General features: G+C 38.7%; 2 protein-coding genes across 6 annotated transcripts in view; one reads left to right on the forward strand and one right to left on the reverse strand.

The window, feature by feature from the left end:
• SLC25A21 (solute carrier family 25 member 21) overlaps positions 1-23,215 on the reverse strand; it is a 257,949-nt gene extending 234,734 nt beyond the window's left edge. Inside the window, exon 1 of one of the 2 annotated variants that reach the window (XM_062623581.1) lies at positions 23,015-23,215. In XM_062623581.1, coding sequence (XP_062479565.1) covers positions 23,015-23,081 — 67 coding nt within the window. In that variant the 5' untranslated portion in view covers positions 23,082-23,215. Of the gene's footprint in view, positions 1-22,281; positions 22,593-23,014 lie in introns of those variants that run through there. The other variant, XM_062623590.1, reaches the window with a different exon arrangement.
• MIPOL1 (mirror-image polydactyly 1) overlaps positions 22,621-24,099 on the forward strand; it is a 189,524-nt gene continuing 188,045 nt past the window's right edge. For all 4 annotated transcript variants that reach the window (XM_062623492.1, XM_062623535.1, XM_062623499.1 and 1 more), the window contains exon 1: positions 22,621-23,039. The gene's annotated coding sequence lies outside the window, so the exon portion shown is untranslated. The remainder of the gene's footprint in view (positions 23,040-24,099) is intronic.

Below are 24,099 nucleotides of genomic sequence, written 5' to 3' on the forward strand. Positions count from 1 at the left end.
GTGGGCACAGATCCAACCGAGTTCTTCCAGTTTACACTTTTGTCAAAGTGGGCATTTTCCAACTGACATCAAAAAGAAAGATGCAAAACAGTTTACCTTAATGTTGCTTTACTACCTATTTTAGTGACTGTACAGTAAGCAGCTTGTTTCAGGACATGCAGCTGAAGAACAGGAAAAAGTGCCACTGAAATGGATGCTATACTTATCTTGAGGCTAGTGTTTTGTTTGATCTGATCTCAATATCCCCTCACTCACCACCCATCTGTGATATTTTCAAGGTCTGAAACCACTGCTTTGATGCTAACCCTGTAAAGAGCAGGCTAAGAAATGTTGTATGCTCTTGCATCCCATTAAGTTCTCTGCTCCATTTGTGCAACCCACACCAGGTTAAGTCAGGATTCCTGAATGCTTAGTCACAGACAGGGTAAGTACCATTAAGGTTCCTCAAAAGAACCACAAAACAGAGGACTTGACTAAAGAGTAGCACTGGGTCATGCCAAGGAAAGGGAGAGACTCCATTTTCAGTATCAAAATTCTCTGCAGGTATAAGGCATCTCTTTCTACCTGGTATCTTCAACCTGGAGTTAGACACATTAACATTTGTCCCTCTTTCAAAAGACCAGTGAGTGATTGTACCCACAAGCCAACACGTAAACATGTCAATACATAACTGAATTATAACACCAAAGCAAGAGAAACCAATTTCCTTGTCTGCCTTTACCAAAATGCATTTAAACCTGCCTTTACCATCTCCAGGAGACTGCCCTAAATGCTAAGCAATAGTAGAAGAACTGTAGGAGGTAAGTTGCAAACCAGTCCATTTTGCATACTTAAAAAGAACTCCTCAATCAAAGGGTATACACTATGGCCTAGTGGAAGAGGCACTCATGCAGGAGGCAGGAAGCCCATATTATACTCTCAGCTCCGAGGAAACATTTAACAAATTGAAAACTCCTTCCTTCCTCCATGGTTGTGCTGAGTCTAACAAGCACATCACCTTTCTCAACCCTTAAATATTTCATGCAAAGATGTTCAATACAGAAGGCTGAAAGCAGTAAGCTTCTGTTCCCCACAATAACTTGAAGAGGGCACCATACTATCCCAATTCAGCGAAGAATGCAAGCTTGGGTTTTCAGAGGCAGAGGAGCTGAACCCAAGTCTCCTGCATAAAGTGATCCAGCACTGGAGAGCTAGAACAAGCAGTTCCCTACAACTATCTTTCTATCCACAATGGTTTATACAAAGCCTGACCTTATGAAGCTGCTCTAAACACGTCTGCTGAATGGAGCCCTGCAGAGAAGAAAAAGGATGTCCATCTACAGTTAGGACATGAATGAATCTACAGACTGAACATTTATGCCCAGCAAATTCAATTATTGAAAACTGAGCTCTCATTCAAATGAAAACTGAAATAACTTTTCAGAATCCAAAAATCAGCCACTAGTCTACAAAAACAACTTAGATTTAAATTCTAAAGGTCTGTAGCCATTGGACTCCATTTGTTTTGAGAATGTTTACATCTAGTATTTCAACCAAACAATTCTGTTTTGTTTTTAAACGTATGCACATCTGTCACACCCAGGCAGGTAAGTGTTAAAAGCAATGATAATACAATAGGAGGTTAAAGTATGCAATGCACTAAGAATGTTTAGCATGCCCTGACACTCCAATTTCCTCCCCTCCCCTCTTCAGGCATCTAATTGTTTGCTTTTCCTCCTACATACAATAATGAAGTGAACTACAATCAAGTGTGATGACAAATGGTCCCAGGGTTTGCATTCTTTGGAATATATTGGCATTTGTAAACCAAAAAAGAAAGATAGATGTAATCAACCACCCTCACACTAGAGAAGGATCTGGAAGGATATGTTGGCAAAATCTTCAAACCACATTAAGCACTAATTTGAAAGTATGTTTGAAAGGAAGAAAGCAATGCATCTAATACCAGTTTATTTGTGTAACAACAACTAGAAACTGAACTTGCTAGGCATATTTTGAAAGATGGAAACGATTAAAATACATTAGTGATCCTAACAGGCACCATATTTTAAAAGAAAAGAACTTGAAATAATCAAGGTTATACATATCCACATTTTGTTGACTAATCCTCACCTTCCCTTGATCTGCTAGTATTCAGTACTTATATTACATAGAAACATTGCATCTGTGCTTACAGAAATTCACAAGACCTAAGTCTGTATGAATACATTTGCCTATAGAAAGAGCTATAAATTCTCATGAGAAAAAGTACATCAGCTGCAGGATGGCAGTTGTTCTGCCTCCAACATTAAAAACTTTGTCCATTTTGATTTACTAGTGAAATGAGCCGACTACTTCATAGTTACAGCAATAGCCACTGTGTTTGGAGCAGTATGCTTTTTTTTGGTTAGAAGGATCAAAGTACACTGACAGGACATGTTACCCAGGTCTTCCTCTGTTTCTATTTGAAGGGTAGAGGACTCAGTAGGGGAGCAGGCTTAGCAAGCAGATGAATAATGAAATATTTAAAATAGTTTTAAATATTTAATACTTAAAATCAAGTGAGTTTTAAATTAGGGATTAAGATAACCTGTACTGTTTGCAGTCATGTTTTGAAATGCAGTACTTGAGATTTGTGAACACAACTCATTCTTCAAAACAAGATCTTACCAGGCCATCACAGATACATACAAGCTTCAGAAAACACTGGCATATCTTCATAACATGATATTTCCTCTCCTTTTTCACATGCTTTGATGAGCATTTATAAGCATCCTCATTAGCATAACATTAGCACACAGTGAAACAAAATTCATGCCCCAGGCTACTGTTTCTAATCTTCTGAAAACATAGGCATCACTACCGTGTTTATGGTTGGTTGCATTCTTGAGGATTTTATGTGCAGAACAAACTTGGCTATAGAGAAGGATGATAAAGAGTTGGAGATTTCCTGATTGATTCTTGATTTGTTTTACATGAGGCACGGTTCTAATCACTACCTTTGGTGGGAAATTACTTCTCATTACATAAGCTATATAAATGCTTTAATAAAAAAGGATGCAGTCAGTGCCTATCAATCACTACTTTAGCAACCCAAAGGGGGGAAATATCAGAATCAGAAAAATCAGAATTTTCCAATCAGGTACAATATTTGCAGCTAATATACAAGAATTTAAGATACTGAACAAGTCGAGTACTTGAGTAGTAGAGTACTTGAATTTTAGGAACAAAGTGATGGTAATTACCCCATGAAAGAGCTTCATCATTCAGTAAGAAAAAGGTTAAATGGTAAAACACTGAAGACTGAGAATAATAATCTATTTGTAATTAAAATCACCACTGATACAGCAAGTAGACAGATTTCAACCACACACAAGCAGCACCATCACACTATATTCTATGACATTTATGTTTCAATAGGGATATACCTTGCTCCACATGGTCTGGAACCGTGTTTTCAGGAAATACCTGCTTAGGAAAATAAAAATAAAGTACTGAAATAAGACTGTGACAAGCAGCAGAGAATCAGGACTAGAAAATAGGAATGATGCCACCTTTTAAATATCATTTTGAGGAACAAACTTTACACAGATTTGCAGTGGCAAATACAATCACAGCCATTAGAGAAATAAATAAAGAGTATATGCAGAACACCAGCGTATCATACTTGGTCCATCTTCCAACCCTGTGTCACGTATTTTTGTGACAGCTATTTAAACACCTTAAGTATCAAAGTATTCACCTGCAGGATAAAATAGGTAAGTTCTGCCAGTAAGACAAGATCTGCAACACATTTAAGGGTTATGATTTTAAAACAACCACTGTCTATGCAATTTTAAAGAAGACTGAAGAACTAAAAAAAAACATACACCACTAATACTCAGTATACTATTCTTTCATACCTTCATATTCTACATTCATATACCTTCATATGCATTCTTTCATGCCTTCACATTTCCCAAAATATTTATATCTACTAATGATTTCATAGATGCTCGAAGTTACAGAGCTGCCACTGAATTCTACTAATTTTACTGATATCTGTGTGAATCACTTGGACATAGTTTATTAACAAATGCACATTCTTGTTCAGAGTTATAATAGAAGCGTATAGTGAATGTGTTATTGGAGACGAGGAAAACCAGACGGCTAAATGTAAAAGCATCTCAGAATAACAAGATAGCTGTCATCTGCAAAGGGTGTGCTCATAATAAATTCAATAAATATTTGGTTATATAGTTAACATCACAATATGAAAACAAGAAAGTCAAGACCCAAGTAGTCAGTGGAGCTTAGATCTTCAAACTTCTGTGTGCAAGTAGACACTGTGCAAGGTGACTGTATTGAGTGGGCACTGCATCCACACGTGCAGGATCACTAAGGTCAGCATCTGGCTGCTTTTGAAAGTTCCAGCTGTTGGGAGGCACTGCTCAGGCTCCTCCAAGAACACATTTACATGATAGGTCTTCCAAACACACAATCGGGGTTTTATTCAAGCCAAGGAATTTGTGCCCAGACACCAACAACATTAGTGGCAATGTCTGAAAGTAATATTATAGTTTGAGTGCTTATAAAATTTTCATAATTAAGAAAACTTGTAACTTCCAGATTATGAATGTCTCAAAAGCCAATGTTCTTCCATTTTCATCTAGAACATAGGCAATATTCTATATGAAAAAGTTATTCTCAATTTCAATGTTTTACAATTGAGTTTTATAGAACTTTTCAACTAATACCGTACTTCCTTGCAGCACTTACATACCGATCTTTAACTACTTCCAATACTTTCTTAATTTCAGTATTTTTGTCATAAAACAGACCTATTTTCCTATAGAAAAGATTGCACATAGCAAACTCCACAGCTGGTTAGGCTTGTTTGCACACATGAACTCAGTAACAACACAGCAGCCTGTGTGACCTAGTAAGCAATTTGCTTTTCTCTTCAAACAAGACAGTGGAGAAACACAACACTGCCATCTCCACCTTAAATGCCGAAGTACAAGTATCACACACAAAAACATTACAAAATACAGCAAAGAAGAATATATGTAAAAGCTTCTAAAACTTTATGAGCAAATTAAGATAAATACTGTTAGGCAGAAAAATTAAGTTTAACCGATCAGCATAGCGTACCAGAAAGGTATCAAAATCAATGGCCACGAAGCCTGGAGGACACAGAGCAAGCGAGCTAAAAACCAAAGTTCCCTTCACATTTCCAGTATCACAGCCTGCCCTCATCTGACTGGCATCAGAAAGGTAGAAGACATACTTGAAAGTGTTTCTGTGTCTTGGTTTATCTGTCAGGATTCCAGATTAATATAATTGTTACTGTTTTTCTAGTGATGGGCTTATGTGCTGGGAAGTGGATGACTGTTGACTCAACTGCCATAGCTTCAATTTGCTGGGTTTTTTTCCCCCCTACACATACAGTCAAGTAGGTTATACACTGAGCAAAGTGCAATACTAAGCCCAATGTACATTCCCCAGACCCTAAACTCAATTTACTATATGTTCATTAGCATACCAGCAGTACAAAGAAGACTTTCGTGAGTTCTTCCTTTAATACCAGTGGAACCCTCCTTCCCTATTGATCCTCACACAAAGACAAGCAAAGTTCTTGGTTGTTTGTTTTTTTTTTTCTGGTGTGGATTATTTGAATACGTATCTTCCTTTAATGGTATTTGTTAAAGCTTCAGGTTACCTGAGAAGCAGGTCCCACTGGATTAAATATGGAAGCTGACAAACAGCTTCATTAGCTACCCCAATAGAGAAAGCAAATTAAATTGCAGATGCTTGTTAAGCTTTGGGTGAAGCTCAGAAGCGGAAGCGGTTTTGGCACTCACTGCAGCCTGATAAAACAGGTTAGCAATCCAACAAGCCAGCTGTTATCAGAAGCATTACCTATTCTTCCTATTCCACTGATTGGGCATTCCTGCCAGTTCCTGTATTTCAGGCAAATAAACTGCCAGAAAACTAACCAAAAGTAAATAGGTTTCTGTCACTTAAGCACCCTGGACCAGTTCCTGAATGGTGAGCAGAATTTTAAAGAGTTTGCTAACACAATAAGAACAGGCATAAATAGCACCACCACTTACTTCTTCATAGGTCAGTGAGGAACACTGTAACAGAATAAGAATATATCCACTTAAATGAACCTAGAATTTGTTAAAGTTTTAACCCAGTGTCCTGGGTTCAGCAGTAGCAGTCATTTTTCTCCTCCTTGGTAGCTGGTGCAGTGCAGTGTTTTGACTTTCAGCTCGGGAACAGAGCTGATAACAAGGATGTTTTGGTTTGGCCAAGGACTTTGTGAGCCTCATGCTCTGCCAGGGAGGAGGGGAAGCCAGGAGGAAGCAGAGACAGGACACCTGACCCAAGTTAGCCAAACAGGTATTCCATACCACAGCACGTCATGCCCAGGAGGTAACTGGGAGTGAGCCGGAAGGGCTGGGAGACTGCAGGGTTGGAGGAGGTATCGGTCGGAGCTTGGTCGGGCTTGGGGGGCGAGTTATCGGTCAGCTGGTGCTGAGGTGTTGTATTCTCTTCCCTTGTTATTTCCTTTATCATTATTATCATTGGTGGTAGCAGTAGTGATTTGTGTTACACCTTAGTTACTAAACTGTTCTTATCTCAACCCGTGGGAGTTGCATTCTTTTCGATTCTCCTCTCCGTCCCTCCGGGAGCAGGGGGAGGGCAAGAAAAGGGGGGGAAGTGAGTGAACGAATTACCTGACTGGGTTTAAACCACAACACCCAGATAGTGACACAAAAGCCGCTGAGATGAAAGCGACAAGTAAAATGAGAAAAAGATTCTTGTAGGAAGCCTTTGGCTAAACAAACAAATAAGACTCACAGAGGCAACTTTATCTCTCTCAGAAATACAAGCTAATTGTAAAAGCAAATAAAAAAGGAAAAAATATGAAATACCAGGCTGACAAGCACTGTTTCTGGTAGTTTACTTTTGTAAAGTGTTGGTATACAATAAGTTAGCACACAGGACTAATGCAACCAAGGAACAGTTTGGACAGGAAACTTCCAGGAAATAAGGAAGTTCAACATACAGAAATTTCATGCTTAGTAAATAGGGAGCTTTCTTCAAGAGACAGCCTTTAGAAGCTTGGGAGTTTATTGCTTCAGCCATTAGACTGAACAGAAATAACTGAATGAGTATATTTACTGGCTACAATATATGTGAAAGAAGATCAGGGCCTTTATTTATTTACCTAGTCAAACCCCAACCCAGAACCAACCAACAACAACAAAAACCAAATCAACCCAAACAAACAAAAAAGAATATTTAAACTACATACAAGAGGAGGGACTTTGGAAATCACTAATGGCACACCCCATCAGCAGGTTTGATACCATTAGCATCCTGGCAAAAACACACAGGAAAACAAAGCACACAATTGTCTACAGTCAGTGCATCCTGCCATTTAAGTCCTGCTTGGCACAGAACATATTTTAGAAAAGTAGCTCAGTCATCTGAAGTTCTGTGTACACGCTCATGACCAGAGTTTTAGAAAAGCTAGAGTTGCTGAGCAGAAGCAAAGCAAAACAAATGGAACTTCCATTGAATGGAAACAGACGTAGAAGAGATGTTAGCACTGTCAGACCACTGCCAACCTATATCCTTCAACAAATGAGGGAGGAACACAAATATGTGCTGGGCACTGAACAATGGAAGGAAACTTGTCCTCAACCCAGGCCCAGAAGACAGAGTTCAGCCTCCAATTGAAAGACAACCAAAGATGACCAATACATATGGGATGCAAATCTCAATAGAAAACATCAAAAACGGAACAAGCCCCAGTTATGACAGAAAGAATAACTGTGGTGTCCATAGGAACTTCTAAGGCAAAGACTGACAGTCTTTTTATATCACAAAGTTTAAACTAGGAAGTCAAGATGAAACATCAATGCTGTTAGATAGATGTAAGTAGGCTCAGGCAGAAGTCTGCTTAGGTTTTAGCTCACTTAGTACAATAAACTCAGGAGAGACTTTTTTCATGTCTGTGGAGTCTGTAAAAACCCTATTCCACACTGAGCAATACTACCATTTGCAGATGGACTACAAATAAAGTGTTTTCAGACAAATACCCCAGATCCTGTAGTAAAAGGCCAATGAAAGCAGGTCCAAACATAACAGCATCAATGTGACTTTATGTAAATTGGGGTCAGGGAAGTCTAATACTAAGAATTTTGTTCAAATTTGAGAATAAATGTTTAGAACACTACAGGAAACAACATACACTAAGAACACTGCTGCCATGAAAGGATTCATGGAAAAGAATGCCAGTGGTACAGCAGAATAGCTCTCTTCCTTCCATGCAATGCTTTAAATTACTGGATGGAAAAGAGTTTTATGCAAGACTCCAAAGTCTTGTTTTCCAAAAAGAGATTTATGGTGCTCTTCACTAAACACATCAGATCCAGGAGTACCTGACAACTGGTTACACATTTTAGAAGTACAAATTCAGAACTGGATTTATTTTTCAGCTATAAGCTCTACAGCCTGTTATAGAAATCTGTTTTTCCACCATAGAGATAAACCAAAAATGTAAACTATAACAAAAATATAATTAATCAGCTATCACAAAAGCCATTTCCTACAGGATTTTTTTTTTTTAATGATGACACATTTTCCAACATTTTAACCTAAAGTTCAAATGCAGGTGGGGATATCAATTCAAGTCTTCTGCAGGATTTCATAAAGATGTAAATCTGAGACAATGTATTAAGTTACAAGTAATTTTAAAGATATCATTTCTAGTAGAGTTAGAATCAGTAACTTAGGTGAGATGGGATCTTTGGTAGTCATCTGGTCTTCTCACAGATGGACCAACTTTGAAATTGATTCAGACTAGTCAAGACTCTGGTGGTCCACCAGTTACTCCTCTTCCTGTGTAACATTGTGGAGAAGACTAAAGCTTTCAACTTACATATGAATTATATATTGTTTATCCTTAATCGCTGTGATTAGCCTCCACTGTGCAATAGTTATCACAAAAGTAATTTTTGTGATTAAATTTAGACTTTGGAATTCAATATTTATCAAAGTTATTTAAAGATACTCAATTAGCAATTAAAATTTTGAACTACTTTAGTATAAAGTGAATAGTCTTCCAGTTTAAAACTTTTCATACAACCAGCATGTGACAACAAACCTTCAAAGTTTTTTCTTAAAATTAGGGCAAAATAATTTCCTTCAGTATCATTATAACCTTTTTCTTCAGTATGGTTTGTGATCAGTTGAAATATTTTAGGCAAGCAAAGTTTCCAAAGTCACTAGGATAGGAGCCCTTTACCAGTGTATCCTTCCAGACAGAAGCTTACTTCTGTCGTTGTTCTATTCCTGCAGACTTAAGTGAGCTGCAGTTAAAAATAAGGCCTGGTTCAGTCAACTACTTGAGATATGCTTTTAGCACCCAGTTTTAGACACTAAAATGGAAAACAAATTTTGAAGTTATTTGCCTACATACTTTAGGGACATCACCCAGGGCACTCCAATGCTTAGTAAGTTGCTGCCTGACTTCAGCTGGGCACTTCAGAATGCCCAAGCCCACAGCCAGTGAAATAATTCAGCAACAGGTCTGTTACTGTATACATACAGGGAATAGCCACCTACAGCTGGTAGTATGTTGACATGCTAGACCACACAGGATACCTGACACAGGTACACGAGTACACATCAGAGACGATTCAGGGAAAGAATTACTTCCACCTATTTCACTGGAATTGAGATACTGATTAGTCTCATAGTTCAGGCACCTCTAGTTCCCCTAGAGCTGAAGGATGACAGCTCCCTGAAACGGTAATGTGTTAGAGCCCAGAAGGCAAACCTGTTATGCGTGAGATTGCCCTCAGCTGAAAAAAAATAAATCCATTATTTCACTTTTCAGAAAATTTGGCTGACCAAGGCCACTGCATATACAGTTACTCTTACATATTGGATCTGAACCACGGTACAAAAAATGACTGCAAGATTCAAAGACCTAGAAAAAGATCAAGAACAAACCCATCTTTGCAGCCTACTGAAAAAAAACAACATTCTTGGAAAAGAAAAATCCCACTGAAAAGGGATCTGTAGAACACTGCCTCAAAGTTCAATTCTTCACAGATTTTTCAGTTCAAGTTCTAGGTGCAATTACAAAGATCAAATAAAATGTAGGAAAAAAAGATTAAGACTGAGCTGGTAATAATTGTGACACCATCCCTAGTTGACTGCAGTGGTACTCCCCATTCAGCACACAGAGTGCATGCAGCTCCGTCTGAGTAACAGAGTTGCATTTGGTCTTCAGCTTCCATTCTACTTAAAAATACTTGTAAGATGCACCCACAAGGAAACAAAGGACTGCAGGCAAGGAGGAAAAAAATTAAGAAATAAATCAAAATATCACAATTAAGGCAGCTAAAACCATCTCAGCAGATCAGCTGAAGTCCTCAGTAAAAATACTCAAATAGCATAAAAGTGTTCATGCATAATTGAGTCAAATGTTATATATGTAAATGACAACATATTACATATATGTAATATAAAGCTATTATTCTTCCAATTCACTGAAGAAAGTAGACATTAATATGGAGAGAAAGAAAGTGCACTGATGTGGAGAAGGAAAAGGGCATCATATAATGAGAGGCAAGGTCATACTACACAAGCGTAAGAGCTGTTGCCCAGGATGCTTAAGACTAATTCTAAGCGTTCACTAGGGTTGCAAGATTAAGCAAATGACCAGTCCAATTAAGTGTTATGTGTCAACGGATCAATATTTTTACAACACTTTTAAAGAACATTTTTTAAAAAATCTTTGTGTGTAGACAGTATCTAACCACAACACTGTAAACTGCTTTATCAGCAAAACTTCCAGAATTTCATTCTACACTGCCCTTTATCTTCATACCAGTAATTCTGACAAGTGACAGTTTTAGTGGACATTTAAGGGCTATCTGCTCCAATTTTGTTAAGAACTTTTCACAACTTAGAAGTCTTCAGAAGTTTCTCATGTTTTTATAGACTTTCGTTTTCAAATCAACTTATTTTTCCCTATTCATTTTAATAACCTACATTTGTTTAGAGTTTATACAATCCTTCTGTTTATTACTTAGCTACCAGAAATATTTGAATTTCAGTTAAGTACAATGTTACAAAAAGAGTTCTATCAAATGTTAAAGAACAGTATAGGGTGGATTATACATTTTTCAGATTTTCTAGATCTATAAATATAGACTGAACTTATGCATACTATATAGGAATCCCATTTACATATCACTTCAACAAGGGGTCACATTTTCTTTTAGGGTTTTTTTCTGTGAATTACTAGGTGTCACCATATTTTTATGCAAAACACTGTTAGTTTTCATTAATTTTTAGAATAATATTTTCCAGTTATAAGCTAAATCCCAAATCTTAATTCAGGAATTAAAACCTAAGCAATATAATTTCAGTTTACAGTAAATGGCATCATGTAGGCACCACACATTCATTCACTAGGTTTTGATTAGAATCATGCTGTGTAAAACAGTTATTTTCCATGCCTAGTATATGTTTGTCTGTCAACATTCACTTAATAGCAATAATCCCTAGAGAGGAAGACAGAATGAAAGCTCCTTTTTCAAGAAAAGGATGAGATCTCCTCCTTTCAATCCCTTTGTGAAGTAGAGATACTACTTATGCCAGTGTTGACCCAATACCCGCTTTTATATGATAGCAGCTCCAAATAGCGTAAAGCAATTCCCCCCCCCCCCCAAATCCCCGAGGAGAGGGCTACTCCAGTTCTAACCCAGAAGAATTCAATGCTGCATCTGCTGCCTCAACTTGACAAGGTGTACTCAGCCCAAAACTCATTTCCAGTGCTGCTGGCTACTCAACCTTCCTAACCAGAAAGAATACAAAACAATTAAAAATACAGTCCCACAGAAACATTCACATGAGGTCTGGACAAAGGGTATTTTGCAGGGTAAGTGCTAAGCATTCAATTAATGTTTTAGTGTAACCTTTGCATCAGCCCACAAAGAAAAGTATTCTGCCAGTAAAGTAGTAATTAGGAAAAAAAGATACGTAGCAGTGGCAATACTTATATGTCTATTAGCACAATAGTTCAGTTACAATTACAGATGGCAGAATTCCAGCAACTCAGTAACTTGTTTCTCTAACTAAACATTTTAAAAGCCAGTGTTGCCTATAAAGGCTTCAAAAGACTGAAGTGACTTTTTTTCATCTGTCAATCAATATATTTTCAACAGGTCAATTTTGATAATTATGACTTGATGAAACATTGAAGAGTTTTTCCAAAATGTTGTTCACTGACACACATGAAACCATCATAGCCATCAACACTATGACACTGACTGCAGCTTGAGAGAAACTATTACTTGTTTAAAAACAGAAAGAAGTAAAAAATACTAGCTACTGTTATGTCCTATTATGCAGTCTTCAACTGATACTACATTTTAAGTTTTACCATAGCCTTCAACAAGTCTGGGGGAAGGCATAAATGACATGGCAAATTTGTTTTTGAATTCAAGGAACTTTCGAAGTCTGTTTCCCATTTAGCTCTCCAATGAGAAACAATATTTTTATTTGTAAACATACTGCTTCATAATCAGACATTTTGTGCTTTTGAGGGTCCCTCAAAATAAAATCTACTGAACTCTAATAAGTTCCTTCAAAAATAAAGCAGTACCTTTTCAACATAAATCTTTCAATACTTTCCGCACCCCTCCACAGTCTAACATATAAGGAAAGATTTAAAGGAAAAATTTAATCTAGTGTCCAAATATAACTTTACTTTAAACATGAGGTCATCTAAACATCTGTCTCCAATATATCCCTAGGGATTTAAATCAAAAGTCTGCTAAACATGTACAATCATTTTGAAAATAAATAACAGAACAAATTTAGTCTTGATTATGATTATCATGCTTTTTAAAAAGGAAACATTTATTCTAACAAGAAAAGTCTGAACTAATTTAAACTTTATGGACATTAACTTAGAAGAGTTTCATACTCTAAATAAGACATTGCTTTCCATTTAGTCTAGTTGCTAACAGCATTCATTGTTTTATACTTGCAGAAGGTGCATATGCTTTCTTCCTCCCTTTTAGAAATCAGTAATCAATAAAGCTGTATTTTTTTTATTAAGTAGCATAATTTTTCAGAAAGGAGAAAAGTTTGATGACGAATCAGCAAAAGAGATTGATTTGTTTCCTTTTTGTCATCCAGGATAGTCATCATCATATTTCACACTAAGGAAGAATATGCCACCAAGAGCATATTGCATCTCTATACTTATTTTCATCACTGCTTAATAAAAACAGAGTAAAGAGGCTGTTTTAAGCAAGAACTGTCTCATTATACAGTCAGCCATTACAGCATTAATATGTAAAATTTTTACTAACAGGTATAATGAGTAAGTAGCAATCATGTCTGCCTACCTCATTTGACAGCCCCAATCCCATCCAGAATCCTAATCCATTTAGGAGAAGACAATGAAGCTGCTATCCATACAATATAATACCTTAAAACCCCCATTGCTTTGGCTCTGTAACCACAGACCTGGAAATAAGTGAAGAGCAGGACTCTACAAGCTGGAAAAGACATCAAATATCATAACAGCCAAATAGTTAAATTTCATTTCTGTGTCCATGGTTTTGGCAGTCAGAAACATCATTTTGGTTTCTTTTTACTATGCCCCTCATCTTTTATGAAGTTCAGTATGCTATCTGGTGTCAGCTGAAAAAATAAAGGTTAGCAATATTTACAATACATTCAAAATATAAATTAATTTTGAAAATCCAGACTCTAACTAACATTAAGAAATAAGGGTTAGTAATAGAAAAATAAGTAAAACTTAACCCTATTGTAAAACCACTCAGAATTACCTCTAAGAGGCAGAAAAATAGTGTTAAGAATTTTCTCAAACTGAAAGTACTACTAAGACTCTCCTTTTGCTTTCAGTCGTGCTGATCTTTCGCGACACCAGCCGCACATCAGCACACTTCAGTATAATAAAAACAGCAGAAGTCCCAGGAAACTAAAATAACACACTGAACTGGGAAATGATCCATTGACTAAAAGCTGAAAGATGACCCATAAACTATATTTCCTGCCAAAAAATTGGCAGATTGAAAAGGACATAGAGGAAAAGCAAAAGCAGCTGTTAACAGTGTAGTTCAATGACTGAAAAGCAGATCTAAAGGCCAATTATTCCTGTGTTTCCTTCCCCACTGTATGGGTGGGACTTCTCAACAACATTCAGACTCTCGGAGATAACTATATTTTCTCATCAGAAAATCACCACTATAGACGATTGAAGCCTTAGATGTTTCAAATGTTGGTGAAATTATATTTAATTGCAATGAGGCCTCGGGACAAAGCAAGCTGTAGGAAAAATGTCAGGTGCTTATCCTGCAACTATTCAAGCTTTCAACACAACCAAAGCAGCTGACCTGTACTACAAACTTTCAGTACAGAAGCTACTATTTTATAATGACCGATATTTAACACTGTCTTGCATAAATGACAATAAGGCATCAGAGCATGAGAGCTTCCAATTATATAAAAAAACAGGATTGATTTATTTTATCCATCAATAGGACAAGTGATAGTTTGCATAGGCAGCAAATGCCAATTCAATCTTCCCAGATGGGAAAAAAAAATAAATTACGTATTTTCTACTCCAGTTGAAGCAGAACAAATTTAAGGTCTTTATGATCAAGATGCAGGTACTTGAAAGTGCTTAGAGGCACCCCTGATACTGATTTTTAAGACTTCCAGGTTCCAGGAGTCACATCACTACCTGAAAAGGCAGAGAGTTTTCTCCTACTTGCCTTCAGCTCTTTTAGCACTTTTAATTCATACCAACCCTAATCATAATACTTAGGCCAGTCAGAGTAGGTTAGGTTAATATATCAATTTTTCAGAGAGAATTTCAGAGTCAATCTTGTAACAAATGAGTTCTTCTAGTCTCAGTGGTATTACTTTGAGTGCCTACTACCCTGCTAGCTTGAAATAGAAAATTAACATGCATAAGAAAGAATGTTTACAAGTGAATGTCTGCATAAGAAGAACATCCAAGGTAATGTCACAGAAACAGAGCTACAGTTAAAGGAGAATTTTTAATATCACAGACAATAATAATAAATGTCCTGCAGAGAAATAGCCAAAATCAGTTTTCATTTTCCTTTCTAGAGTGCTGCCACAGAAACACATGCACTGCTACTAAAAAATAGCATGCTTTGTTTCTATACATTAGAATTTTATTATTACGTAACTAGCCTTTGTGGTATGACAAGTTAACATGGATTGGACTATCTGTCCCTAAGCACAACTGATGAAACAATAAACACAGTAATGAAAAGACTTTCTTTACCCCAATATAATCTTTGCTTACAGAGGGTGTATCAACTTCTCGAAACTGCCTCTAAAGACAAAGCGTTTTTGCCTATAAACTTTACAACAGGCATGCTTTTATATGTATAATACATACTATTCTATAATATTCTTTATGTTGGAAATCTGACAACAAAATATTTAGAGTTGCAACAAAATATTTAGTTTATTCTGAAGAAGTACAGATCCTTAAGCTTTGCTGTAGGTCTTATTCCTGCCAGCACTTGAAAGAAGTTAACATAGGCTTACAGCAGAATGTAACAGCAGTCTTCACTTTGTTTATAAATGGGCAATGAGAGTTTGAAGAGATTTCGTCAATATCACAAAAAATATGGTACAATTAAAATAATCAAGACAAAGTCTTTGCTGTGTAGAAATCAGCAGCTAGTTGAACAGTGATTCCAGTGAGCCAGGTTTTTATCCCAAGTTTTCTGATTTATATGTGGTCTTAGCCTTAAGACCATCTTTTGACCTTGACCAGTGATGTATCAACATTTACAATTCCTGTGGCTGACTCAAGGAAAATCAAAACTAGTGTCATTGGTTTTGCAGTACATATACTAAATCAGAATTTATTGACCATTATTTGTTTTTCATCTAAGATTTGCTTTCACATATTATCATCAAAAATTATATACGTTAATCTCACCTGCAACAGCTTCAACATACTTTTTTGATTCATCCTCCACCCATAGCAATCACCATATTTAGCATCTTATTGTAGTACTACACTGCCATCTTGTGGGTAACAGATAAAATGAGGATAAGTAATTTCATTAGTTTCTGAAGTTTGGGATTGGTTGTTCAGTCAATTTTTATTTTATTTGGGGACTTTTATGTTTGGCTTTGGTAGGGTCTTTTTTGGCTTGGGGGGGGGGGGGGAGTTGTATTTCTGTCATTTTTTCTTTGTTGTTGTTGGGTTTTATTATTTTTTTTTAACCGCAAACTTGTTACACTAAAAACATCAGAAAATGTGTAACAGTTCTCAAAGACCATAGTTTTACCACATACATAAAATCTTAAGGATAAGTGTCTTATTGCACACCCATGGAATATTCTGTGCACCAGAATTTTTGTCCCCATTGGCTAACATGCCAGACTAAATAAAGCTCAGGCAACTACTTGCTCTTCCTAGTGTTTCCCTTGAAACAAAGGCAGAATGGGACTGATGAGTTTGCTGCAGAATGCTCTAACCAACAGTATCAGAGCAAGACACCACCACAGGCAGTTTGGTATGAGCAATTTCTGAGTCCACAGACCAAAAAATTCTTGATTCCAAGGTCCCAGTTTCTACAGAAAGTACTAAGCATAAACCGGGTGTCACAACATGGTCTGAAAAGCCTTGTTTTTTTAGTTTTTGTCAGTATTATATAAAAATGTAAGAATTACTTTGTATCTTAACCCCCATATAAAAGCTACTACATTTAAAAAAACACATAGCTTGAAACACATTTAAGAGTTCTAAATGGGTGTTCATAACTTGTTAGCATGCTGCAACGACCTGATCCAGTTCACCCTAAATAAACACTACATAACAAAGGTTTTCAGTTGTTTCATTTAAACTAAAACTTCATTGTAAAAATATTGTTTCTTCAAATTACTAAACTGCCTGAAAATTTAGAGAAATTTTGCTAGTTGCCAGCTTTGCATAGTCATCACAGCATCTGAAATCCTGTAAGGATTTCATTAGTTTACACTAAAATTAAACAAGGCTTTCTGAGGGAACCTCACACTCCTTTTATTTAGGGAAGACATATAAGAAGCAAACAGTCCAATTTATCTTTTGGATTCAGGAGTGAATTTTTACCATTATCAGCTGGTAGAAAAGGGGAGGCTTAGAGACTGAAAACTGTTATTTACAGAATTCAAGTCTGAAATGCTGTAGTAGGTGGGAAGATACTCTTAATTTCCGCAGAGGAATGTTCACAAGGTAACTGCAACTGGTTAATTACATGGCAATCTGCATACCCCCAGCTAGCTGTTCACTGCACTGGTCTGCAGCATGGAGGTACATTCTCATGAAACGAAAAATATCATTTTATCTTGCTTTTAAATACCCAGGAGACCAAAGGCAGCAATTTGACCGGCCTGACCTCAAACTAGCATCAGTTTTTGTGAGCTTTTCTGGTGACTGCTCCTTATCACAGTAACCCACTGAAGTCAAACTGTCCCAGATACTGTACTTCCTCTCTGAACTGTTTAACAATGAAAGTAATAGTGGTTGCATAGACCTTGAAAAGGTATTTTACATTTTCTTTTTCGGACATTTCATTAAACACACCATAGGGGGGATGGCTGTCTGAGCAGAGACATTCAAATCTTTCCCAGTCTTAACTTCCTGACAGTTACTATGTCCTCCCCACCGCTGGGAACACACTTGAGAAGGTTCAGGATATCCAATGTCTCAGTTTACACACAATCTACTTTTGGTTTTCTCTGGTCTCTTTGGTCTCTCACCTAACGTTCTCCTGACCACACTCCCAACCAAGCAACTCTCCTTCAAAGCTCTAAGTACAGCACCAGGTAGCACACTAACAATTTCTCAGCCTAGCAGAGAAAATTGGCTCACTGGTATGAACAAGTTCAAAACCCTTGGGGTACCTGAACTTGTAGGATGTTTCCTTGAAACTGATACTATTTAGCTGCTTCTCACCCTTCACTTTTTAATCTAAACAGTTTTTGTTGGTCCAAAATGCCAAATACAGGCAGCGAAAGACAGTGAGCACATACTGTTGTCTTAGGTAATATTTCAGCCTTAAGAGACTTCAGAAAGAGGAAGATTTAAGCACTTTAAAATATTGTGGTTTCAAGTCAAGATAGTTATGATGTTTAGCTTATTTAGCTAGTTGAAATTACCTATGAGCAGTGAGTAATTTAGTAACATGTCAGGAAACAATAAACACAGTAATGCCAATTGCATAGCTTAAAAAGCAAGAAAAAAAGCACTTAACATAGGACACTCACCCTAACTTAAATTCCCAGAAAAATGTCAGCAAAATAATCAAAACAAATTAGCTAAACACCTGGGGGAGGAAGAATTAATCAATTCTCCTGCTGTTTAAAAGTGCTTCCTCTATATGTATCACACTCCTCTCATTCACAGGGACCAAATAACCTGAAGTATTTCACAGAGTATGCTGGCTACCATACATTGTAATGAGATTTGTCTGCCTAATGCCTCTAGTGATGGCAATTCCAAACACTGTTTTTAATACTGTATTTGCATCTGACAGCCTTACTCTATTGGCTTACCTGCTTAACAATGTGGTTTAAAGGAGTTGCTGCTATGAAGAATAATGAACTTTGTCTATTCCTGAATTAAAACACCTTTCAAAAGAAAAGATTTGGACTTTCAAAAGAGCTTAAGATAATTAGACTCTCAAATCCTATTAGATTTCAATGCAGCTGGAAACCTAACTCTCAAAAAAAAAAAGATACAAAAAAATTGAAGCCAAGAGGTCCAGAAAGCAAGTAGAAACCCTGCTTTTTCATGAAAATATGAAGAAAAAGAGGAAAAAGGCCACCTCTGATTATCTTAATTTTTAAAAGCTCTTTTTATTCTATCTCTCCCATATAAGAGAGAGCCAACAGACCATGTTCATGTATTAAATGGAATTAAGAAAAAAGAAACTCTTAGTTACAGCAGAAAAGTACTTAAAGATGAGTTCAGTATTACAGATTTGAAAAACGTCATATAGATATGTTAAATAAACTCTTCAAATTTTTAACCTCAAAATTAAAAATATTTATATATTTATTTGCACATGTACAGAAGAAAGAGGTGATCATACAAACTAAATAGAAATGAAATTATGTTACCTGTGGTTTTAGCTAACTGTTGCCATCTGCAGCCTTTGTTTCCTACTTACAGAAAAACAAGAACACACTTATACCAAGCAACAGCACCCTAGAAGTTTTGGGGTAGTTATATTCAGCTACTTCCCTTCACTCAGGCAAGGGTCATCCATGCAATTGTTTTGATGACATTTGCACTTCATCATTCAAACTGACTCAAGACTCTGTTACAAGGATGTCTTGGCAAATCAACCTGGGTATCACACAACACACTTTGCAATATTCAGTTCCTCTCCATGAGGACAGAAGTGTCCATTGCCTTTGGATGCAACAATTCCTGTCTTTTCCACATAGGCAGAAAAAACAAGGATTTTTTAAATCCTTGGGAATTAGTGAAACAATTCTTCCTGTAACTTGAACCCTGCATTGACTGAACTTCTCAACTACCCTTTTTTAAAGAATTGCTGTAACTCGAAGGAAATCAATTAAAGATTCTCAAGTTGTTCTTTCCACAGTGATTCTTAGTTTAGATTTTATTTTCTGTTTTCTTTCTCCTATAAATTCCACACATGCCTTGGTTTACTAATTAACCACTAGGGAAAAGGAGCATGCCTGCAATTCACTGTACTAGAAGGGATGAAACTTACTAACGAAGTGCCCCAATTGCATTTCAGTCTTGTTCTTCAGTATTGTTGTGCACCCAGGCAAGCAAACAAAACCAAATATTCTCAATCATGCTATTAACCTCCATTCAGGAATCTGAAAAATGAGAACAAACTGAATGCCAGCAGAAAGAACGTAAGCCAAGACCAAGTAAGACTTTGATGAGATTTAAGATTGAGTATATGCTCAGGAAGCAGAGCTTTCAATATGAAGTCAAATTATGAGACGCATGGAAGCAGATGGACCTCTTCCCGCAGACATGAAGTATGCACAAGGTCCTGTCATGCTTGAGATTTACCGTTCAATTATAGCAGAGAGCCATTCAAGTTTTTCTTTCCCTTAGAAATGGTATGTTTAAATCTTTTCCTTTACAACACTGAATACTTTCATTTCTCTTTCCTTCAGCATGCCAGTATCCCCCATTTTATCGGTCCTGTAGACTAGAGGTCATGTTTGATTTCTTTCTTTCCCCTTCCCCTGTCTTTATTAAGTCTATGAACAAGTCCTGTCATCTTCTGTAAACCTTAAAAAAAATCCCTTTCTTCCTGTTCTGACAGCTCTGGCTTATCTCTAATCATTTTCCACTTGACCTAGCAGAATCGCTTCTTATCAGATCCTTTTGCATCAGACATGCTGATGCTAAATAACCTCTCATTTTAGCTACACATACAACATTTCTTACCTTTTAATAACACATATTCTGCTGTGCAGCTCATTCTTCTACTACCTTGCTACTTTCCTATCATTTTGTCAAAGAAACCAACTTACTGCATCTTTCCTACAAACACCTTCATACATTCCTTGTGCTTAACTGTATGAGTTAAGATGATCAGAACTTTTTAAAAATCTAAACATCAGTTCACCAGAATTTTATTTATTTTTTTTTTAATCTTCTAAATACTAGGCTCTGGTACAGGCAGCAAAGCCACTCGAGGATAGCTGGGACATTCACATGAAGCCAGTAAATATAACAAAGCACCTATAAAAGCCCTATGTCCTTCTGCAGAGGCAGCCAAAAGCAATACAGGTTGTCTAAAGTGATACTGGGAAACTAAGTCTGTCAATCAAAGCCCACACTAGGATGAAATACAACACTCAAGTACACCCTCAACAACTCGTTTCTCCATCCTTTCCTTCCTGCTTCCACCTTTTTGATGTTGGATCCACACTTGCCTGAGAAATTTAACCTTTAGACTGTAGACCTCAAAGCTACAGATTTCCTCTTCTGTCTTCTCAACAAACCACCAAGAAAACCACCACTGAGGTTTAAGCATCTGAGAAGCAAGTTTTCAAGCTTGAGCCATTTCCCTCTAATCCCACTTTAACTCACACATTCACTAATCCATCTAGTACAATGTTAGTGTTGTTCAGACTTAAAGAACAATTCTCCCTGATTTATTTCAAAACCAATAAGTAACAATTTCAGTACAGATTTAAGGTTAGTTAGTGATGGAGCTGAGGAACCTGCCTGAAACAAGACTAAGCAAAAGGATGCAAGCATCTTCTAACAGTATGCCTCTGCACTAGAATCAACAGGCATCTCACATTATACCTTAAAAAAGGTGTTAGGTGCAGATCAGTTGTCTTCTTAAACTGAAAATTCTTTCACCTTAACATCTATGCCTATCAGATCATCAAATAGCTTTCATGCTGTCTTTTCCCTACACCACCAAACACACTTTTCTCAATTCTAGCCCTTCTGTAAAACTTTGCCCTTTATCTAAATGACAGTTTTCTTTCTAGTGTGTTATCCAAACTGTCTGTCCTTCTAAGAACAAAGCCTGTAAACAGTCTACTGCTAGAGAATGGAAAGATACTAAGTTAGATCAATCTGAATCATCAAGGCACAGGCCCACTGCTATGGGCAGATAAATATGTCGTCTTGCAAAACATCTGGCAGCAAAACAAATCATTATCCCTTCATGTATGAAAGGCCTTCAATGGGCTAGTACAGATTAAAGCCTCCCTTTCTCTCCTAAGGGAAGGAGGGGCTGGTACCAAGCAGAATCTAAAAAAGCTTTAGAATTTCCACAGCTGCAGGAGCTAAACATAGTCATACAATACACTGGAAGGGACAGGACAACACATCTCTGCTTCTGCTGTGAAATCTCTCTGTATCAAAACAGAGTGCTGAAAACAAAGGACATGCAGTCATGAGCATGAAAGGGAAGCGCTCAAATATATGTTGGTGGCAGGAATGCATAAAAGTGGAATTAGCAGCGGGGGAATTAGAGGGAACAGAACACCAGCTCACACGCAGCATCACAGCCATGCAGGACACAGGAGAATTTTGCTTGCACGCATTACATTGAAGCATTACGTAAGACACAGCAACATCACTGTGCTGCTTTCCTCTCATGTAAAACACGGCAAACAGCATTTGGACCCCAAAAGATACTAAAGAACACTTAAGAACACATTGCATAGTTGAAATGCTCACAGGATTTACATATATACCCTGGAAGCGCAGGATATTTTGTAAATGTTGCCTGCACCGCAAGCTAACTTAAATGTTTCATATAGAAGAAACAAACAAAAAATTAACTAGTAATACTTTCATTGCTAAACAGATGCATACCGTTTTGACAACTATAGTTCGAAGTACAAATAACGTGATGAATCAGTAACCTCGACATTCTTTAAAGTTTTAAAACACAGAAACGCATTTCCACTGTAGCCCTGCGTGGGTTCCTCCACGACACAGTAGCGAGGAGCCTAGAAAGGACGCGTCCGAAACGGGGAAGGCGCCAGGGGCGGCTGCGGCAGCTACGAGCCCGCTCCGAGTAAGGAAACTGGCACCCACCGAAGGGGACACCACTGGCTGTTACCGTTGGAGGGGGGCCCCCTGCCCCCCTTATCATCCGCGGGGCTGTACGGTGTGTTTAACGGAGATACACCGCAGGCCCGGGAAGGGTTCCCTCACGCCCGCGAGGGGCCGAGCACCATCACACCAGCTACAGCCGCGTCGCACCCGCCCCCAGGACCCCCGGGCCACATCAGGGGTCCGCCCGCCTGCGCCTCTCGCTGGGGGAGGAGCTGCCACTGAACCAGGCCGTTCCACGCCACAGCTCCTGCGCCTGAGGAGAGCGTGGGGGGGCGGGCGGCGGCGGGGTCCTCTTCACCTCAGCTTGGCGGAGCGCCGGCGGGGGACGGGCAGACCCTCCCCGCCCAGGAGGAACGCACCACTTACCCGCCGAGCCTCCGGCGACGACTTGGTGAGAGGCCTCCTGCAGAAAGCTCCCGGGTTTCCAAGCCATCCCCGCTCGCTCGCTGATGCCGCAGCGAGAGGCAACCAGCGCCTGGAGAGCGGCTGCGGAGCTGGGGCCGGCTCCGTGCTGGGCGGGTGGGAGAAGAGCAGGGGGGGAGGCGGGAGCCGCGGTTATCTGCGGGGGAAGGGGGGGCCTCGGCAATGCCGGGCGGGGCGGGAAAGCGGGCCGGGCCCCCACGTACGGTCGCGCAGCGGCCTTTAGCCGCCGGCCGTCACAGGGCGGCCCCGGGCTCGCAGCTTGCTGGCGATGACGGTGGGGATAGGGCTCTGGGATCCCTTCTAGCCGGGAAACCGGTAGCTTGCCTCTCTCGGGCAGAGCTGGGGAGGGAGGCAGGCTCTGACGGCCCCTCGGTGAGCTGATGGGGGAAGGCCTGTCACCTCAGGTTTGTGCCGTGTACTTCTCGCTTTGGGGTTGGTGCCATACAGAGCACACTTGAAGTCCTACTCCCCACTGCTTCTGGGACCCAGCTAACACCTCCAGCTCCCCTGGTGCTCCTTTTCTGGGAAGGGTCGGCGGTACCACTTGACTCAGCGGCTCTCTTTCTGTTCTTTTAAAACCTTCAGGCGTTGGTTCCAACTCTTTGGTGTTCAAAGGACATAGGTTATTTTGTCCTTTGGAGAGTGGCTGTTGCATGTGTTACGCAGATCTGTTGACCCATTTTAGTAAACGAAACAGCAGCGCCAGGGAATGGGCTTGAGTGCTGGCACAGTCAGTGTCATTGCTGACAGTCTCCAGCATTGCTTCCACCAAGGCCACACCATACTTTTCCACAAGATGCCAGGGTTTAGCTGGGGACAGCATGGGCACATTCCGAGAGGCAGCAACATTGGAGGGGAAGACAGTTCAAGCCATGTGAATGCAGAACACACAAGGACATTTATTGTCAGAGCCAGAGAATGGGCACAGATCCTTTGTGTTTACTAGTACAGAGGGTCTTTCTGACTTACAGCCAGATTCAAAATGGCACTCAGGTTAATAAAATACAGCTTAAGCACTTAATCAACAA

The sequence above is a fragment of the Pezoporus occidentalis genome, unplaced genomic scaffold (genome assembly GCF_034315485.1).
Source record: "Pezoporus occidentalis ecotype Australia unplaced genomic scaffold, CSIRO_AGI_Poc_V1 ctg108, whole genome shotgun sequence".
NCBI lineage: Eukaryota > Metazoa > Chordata > Aves > Psittaciformes > Psittacidae > Pezoporus > Pezoporus occidentalis.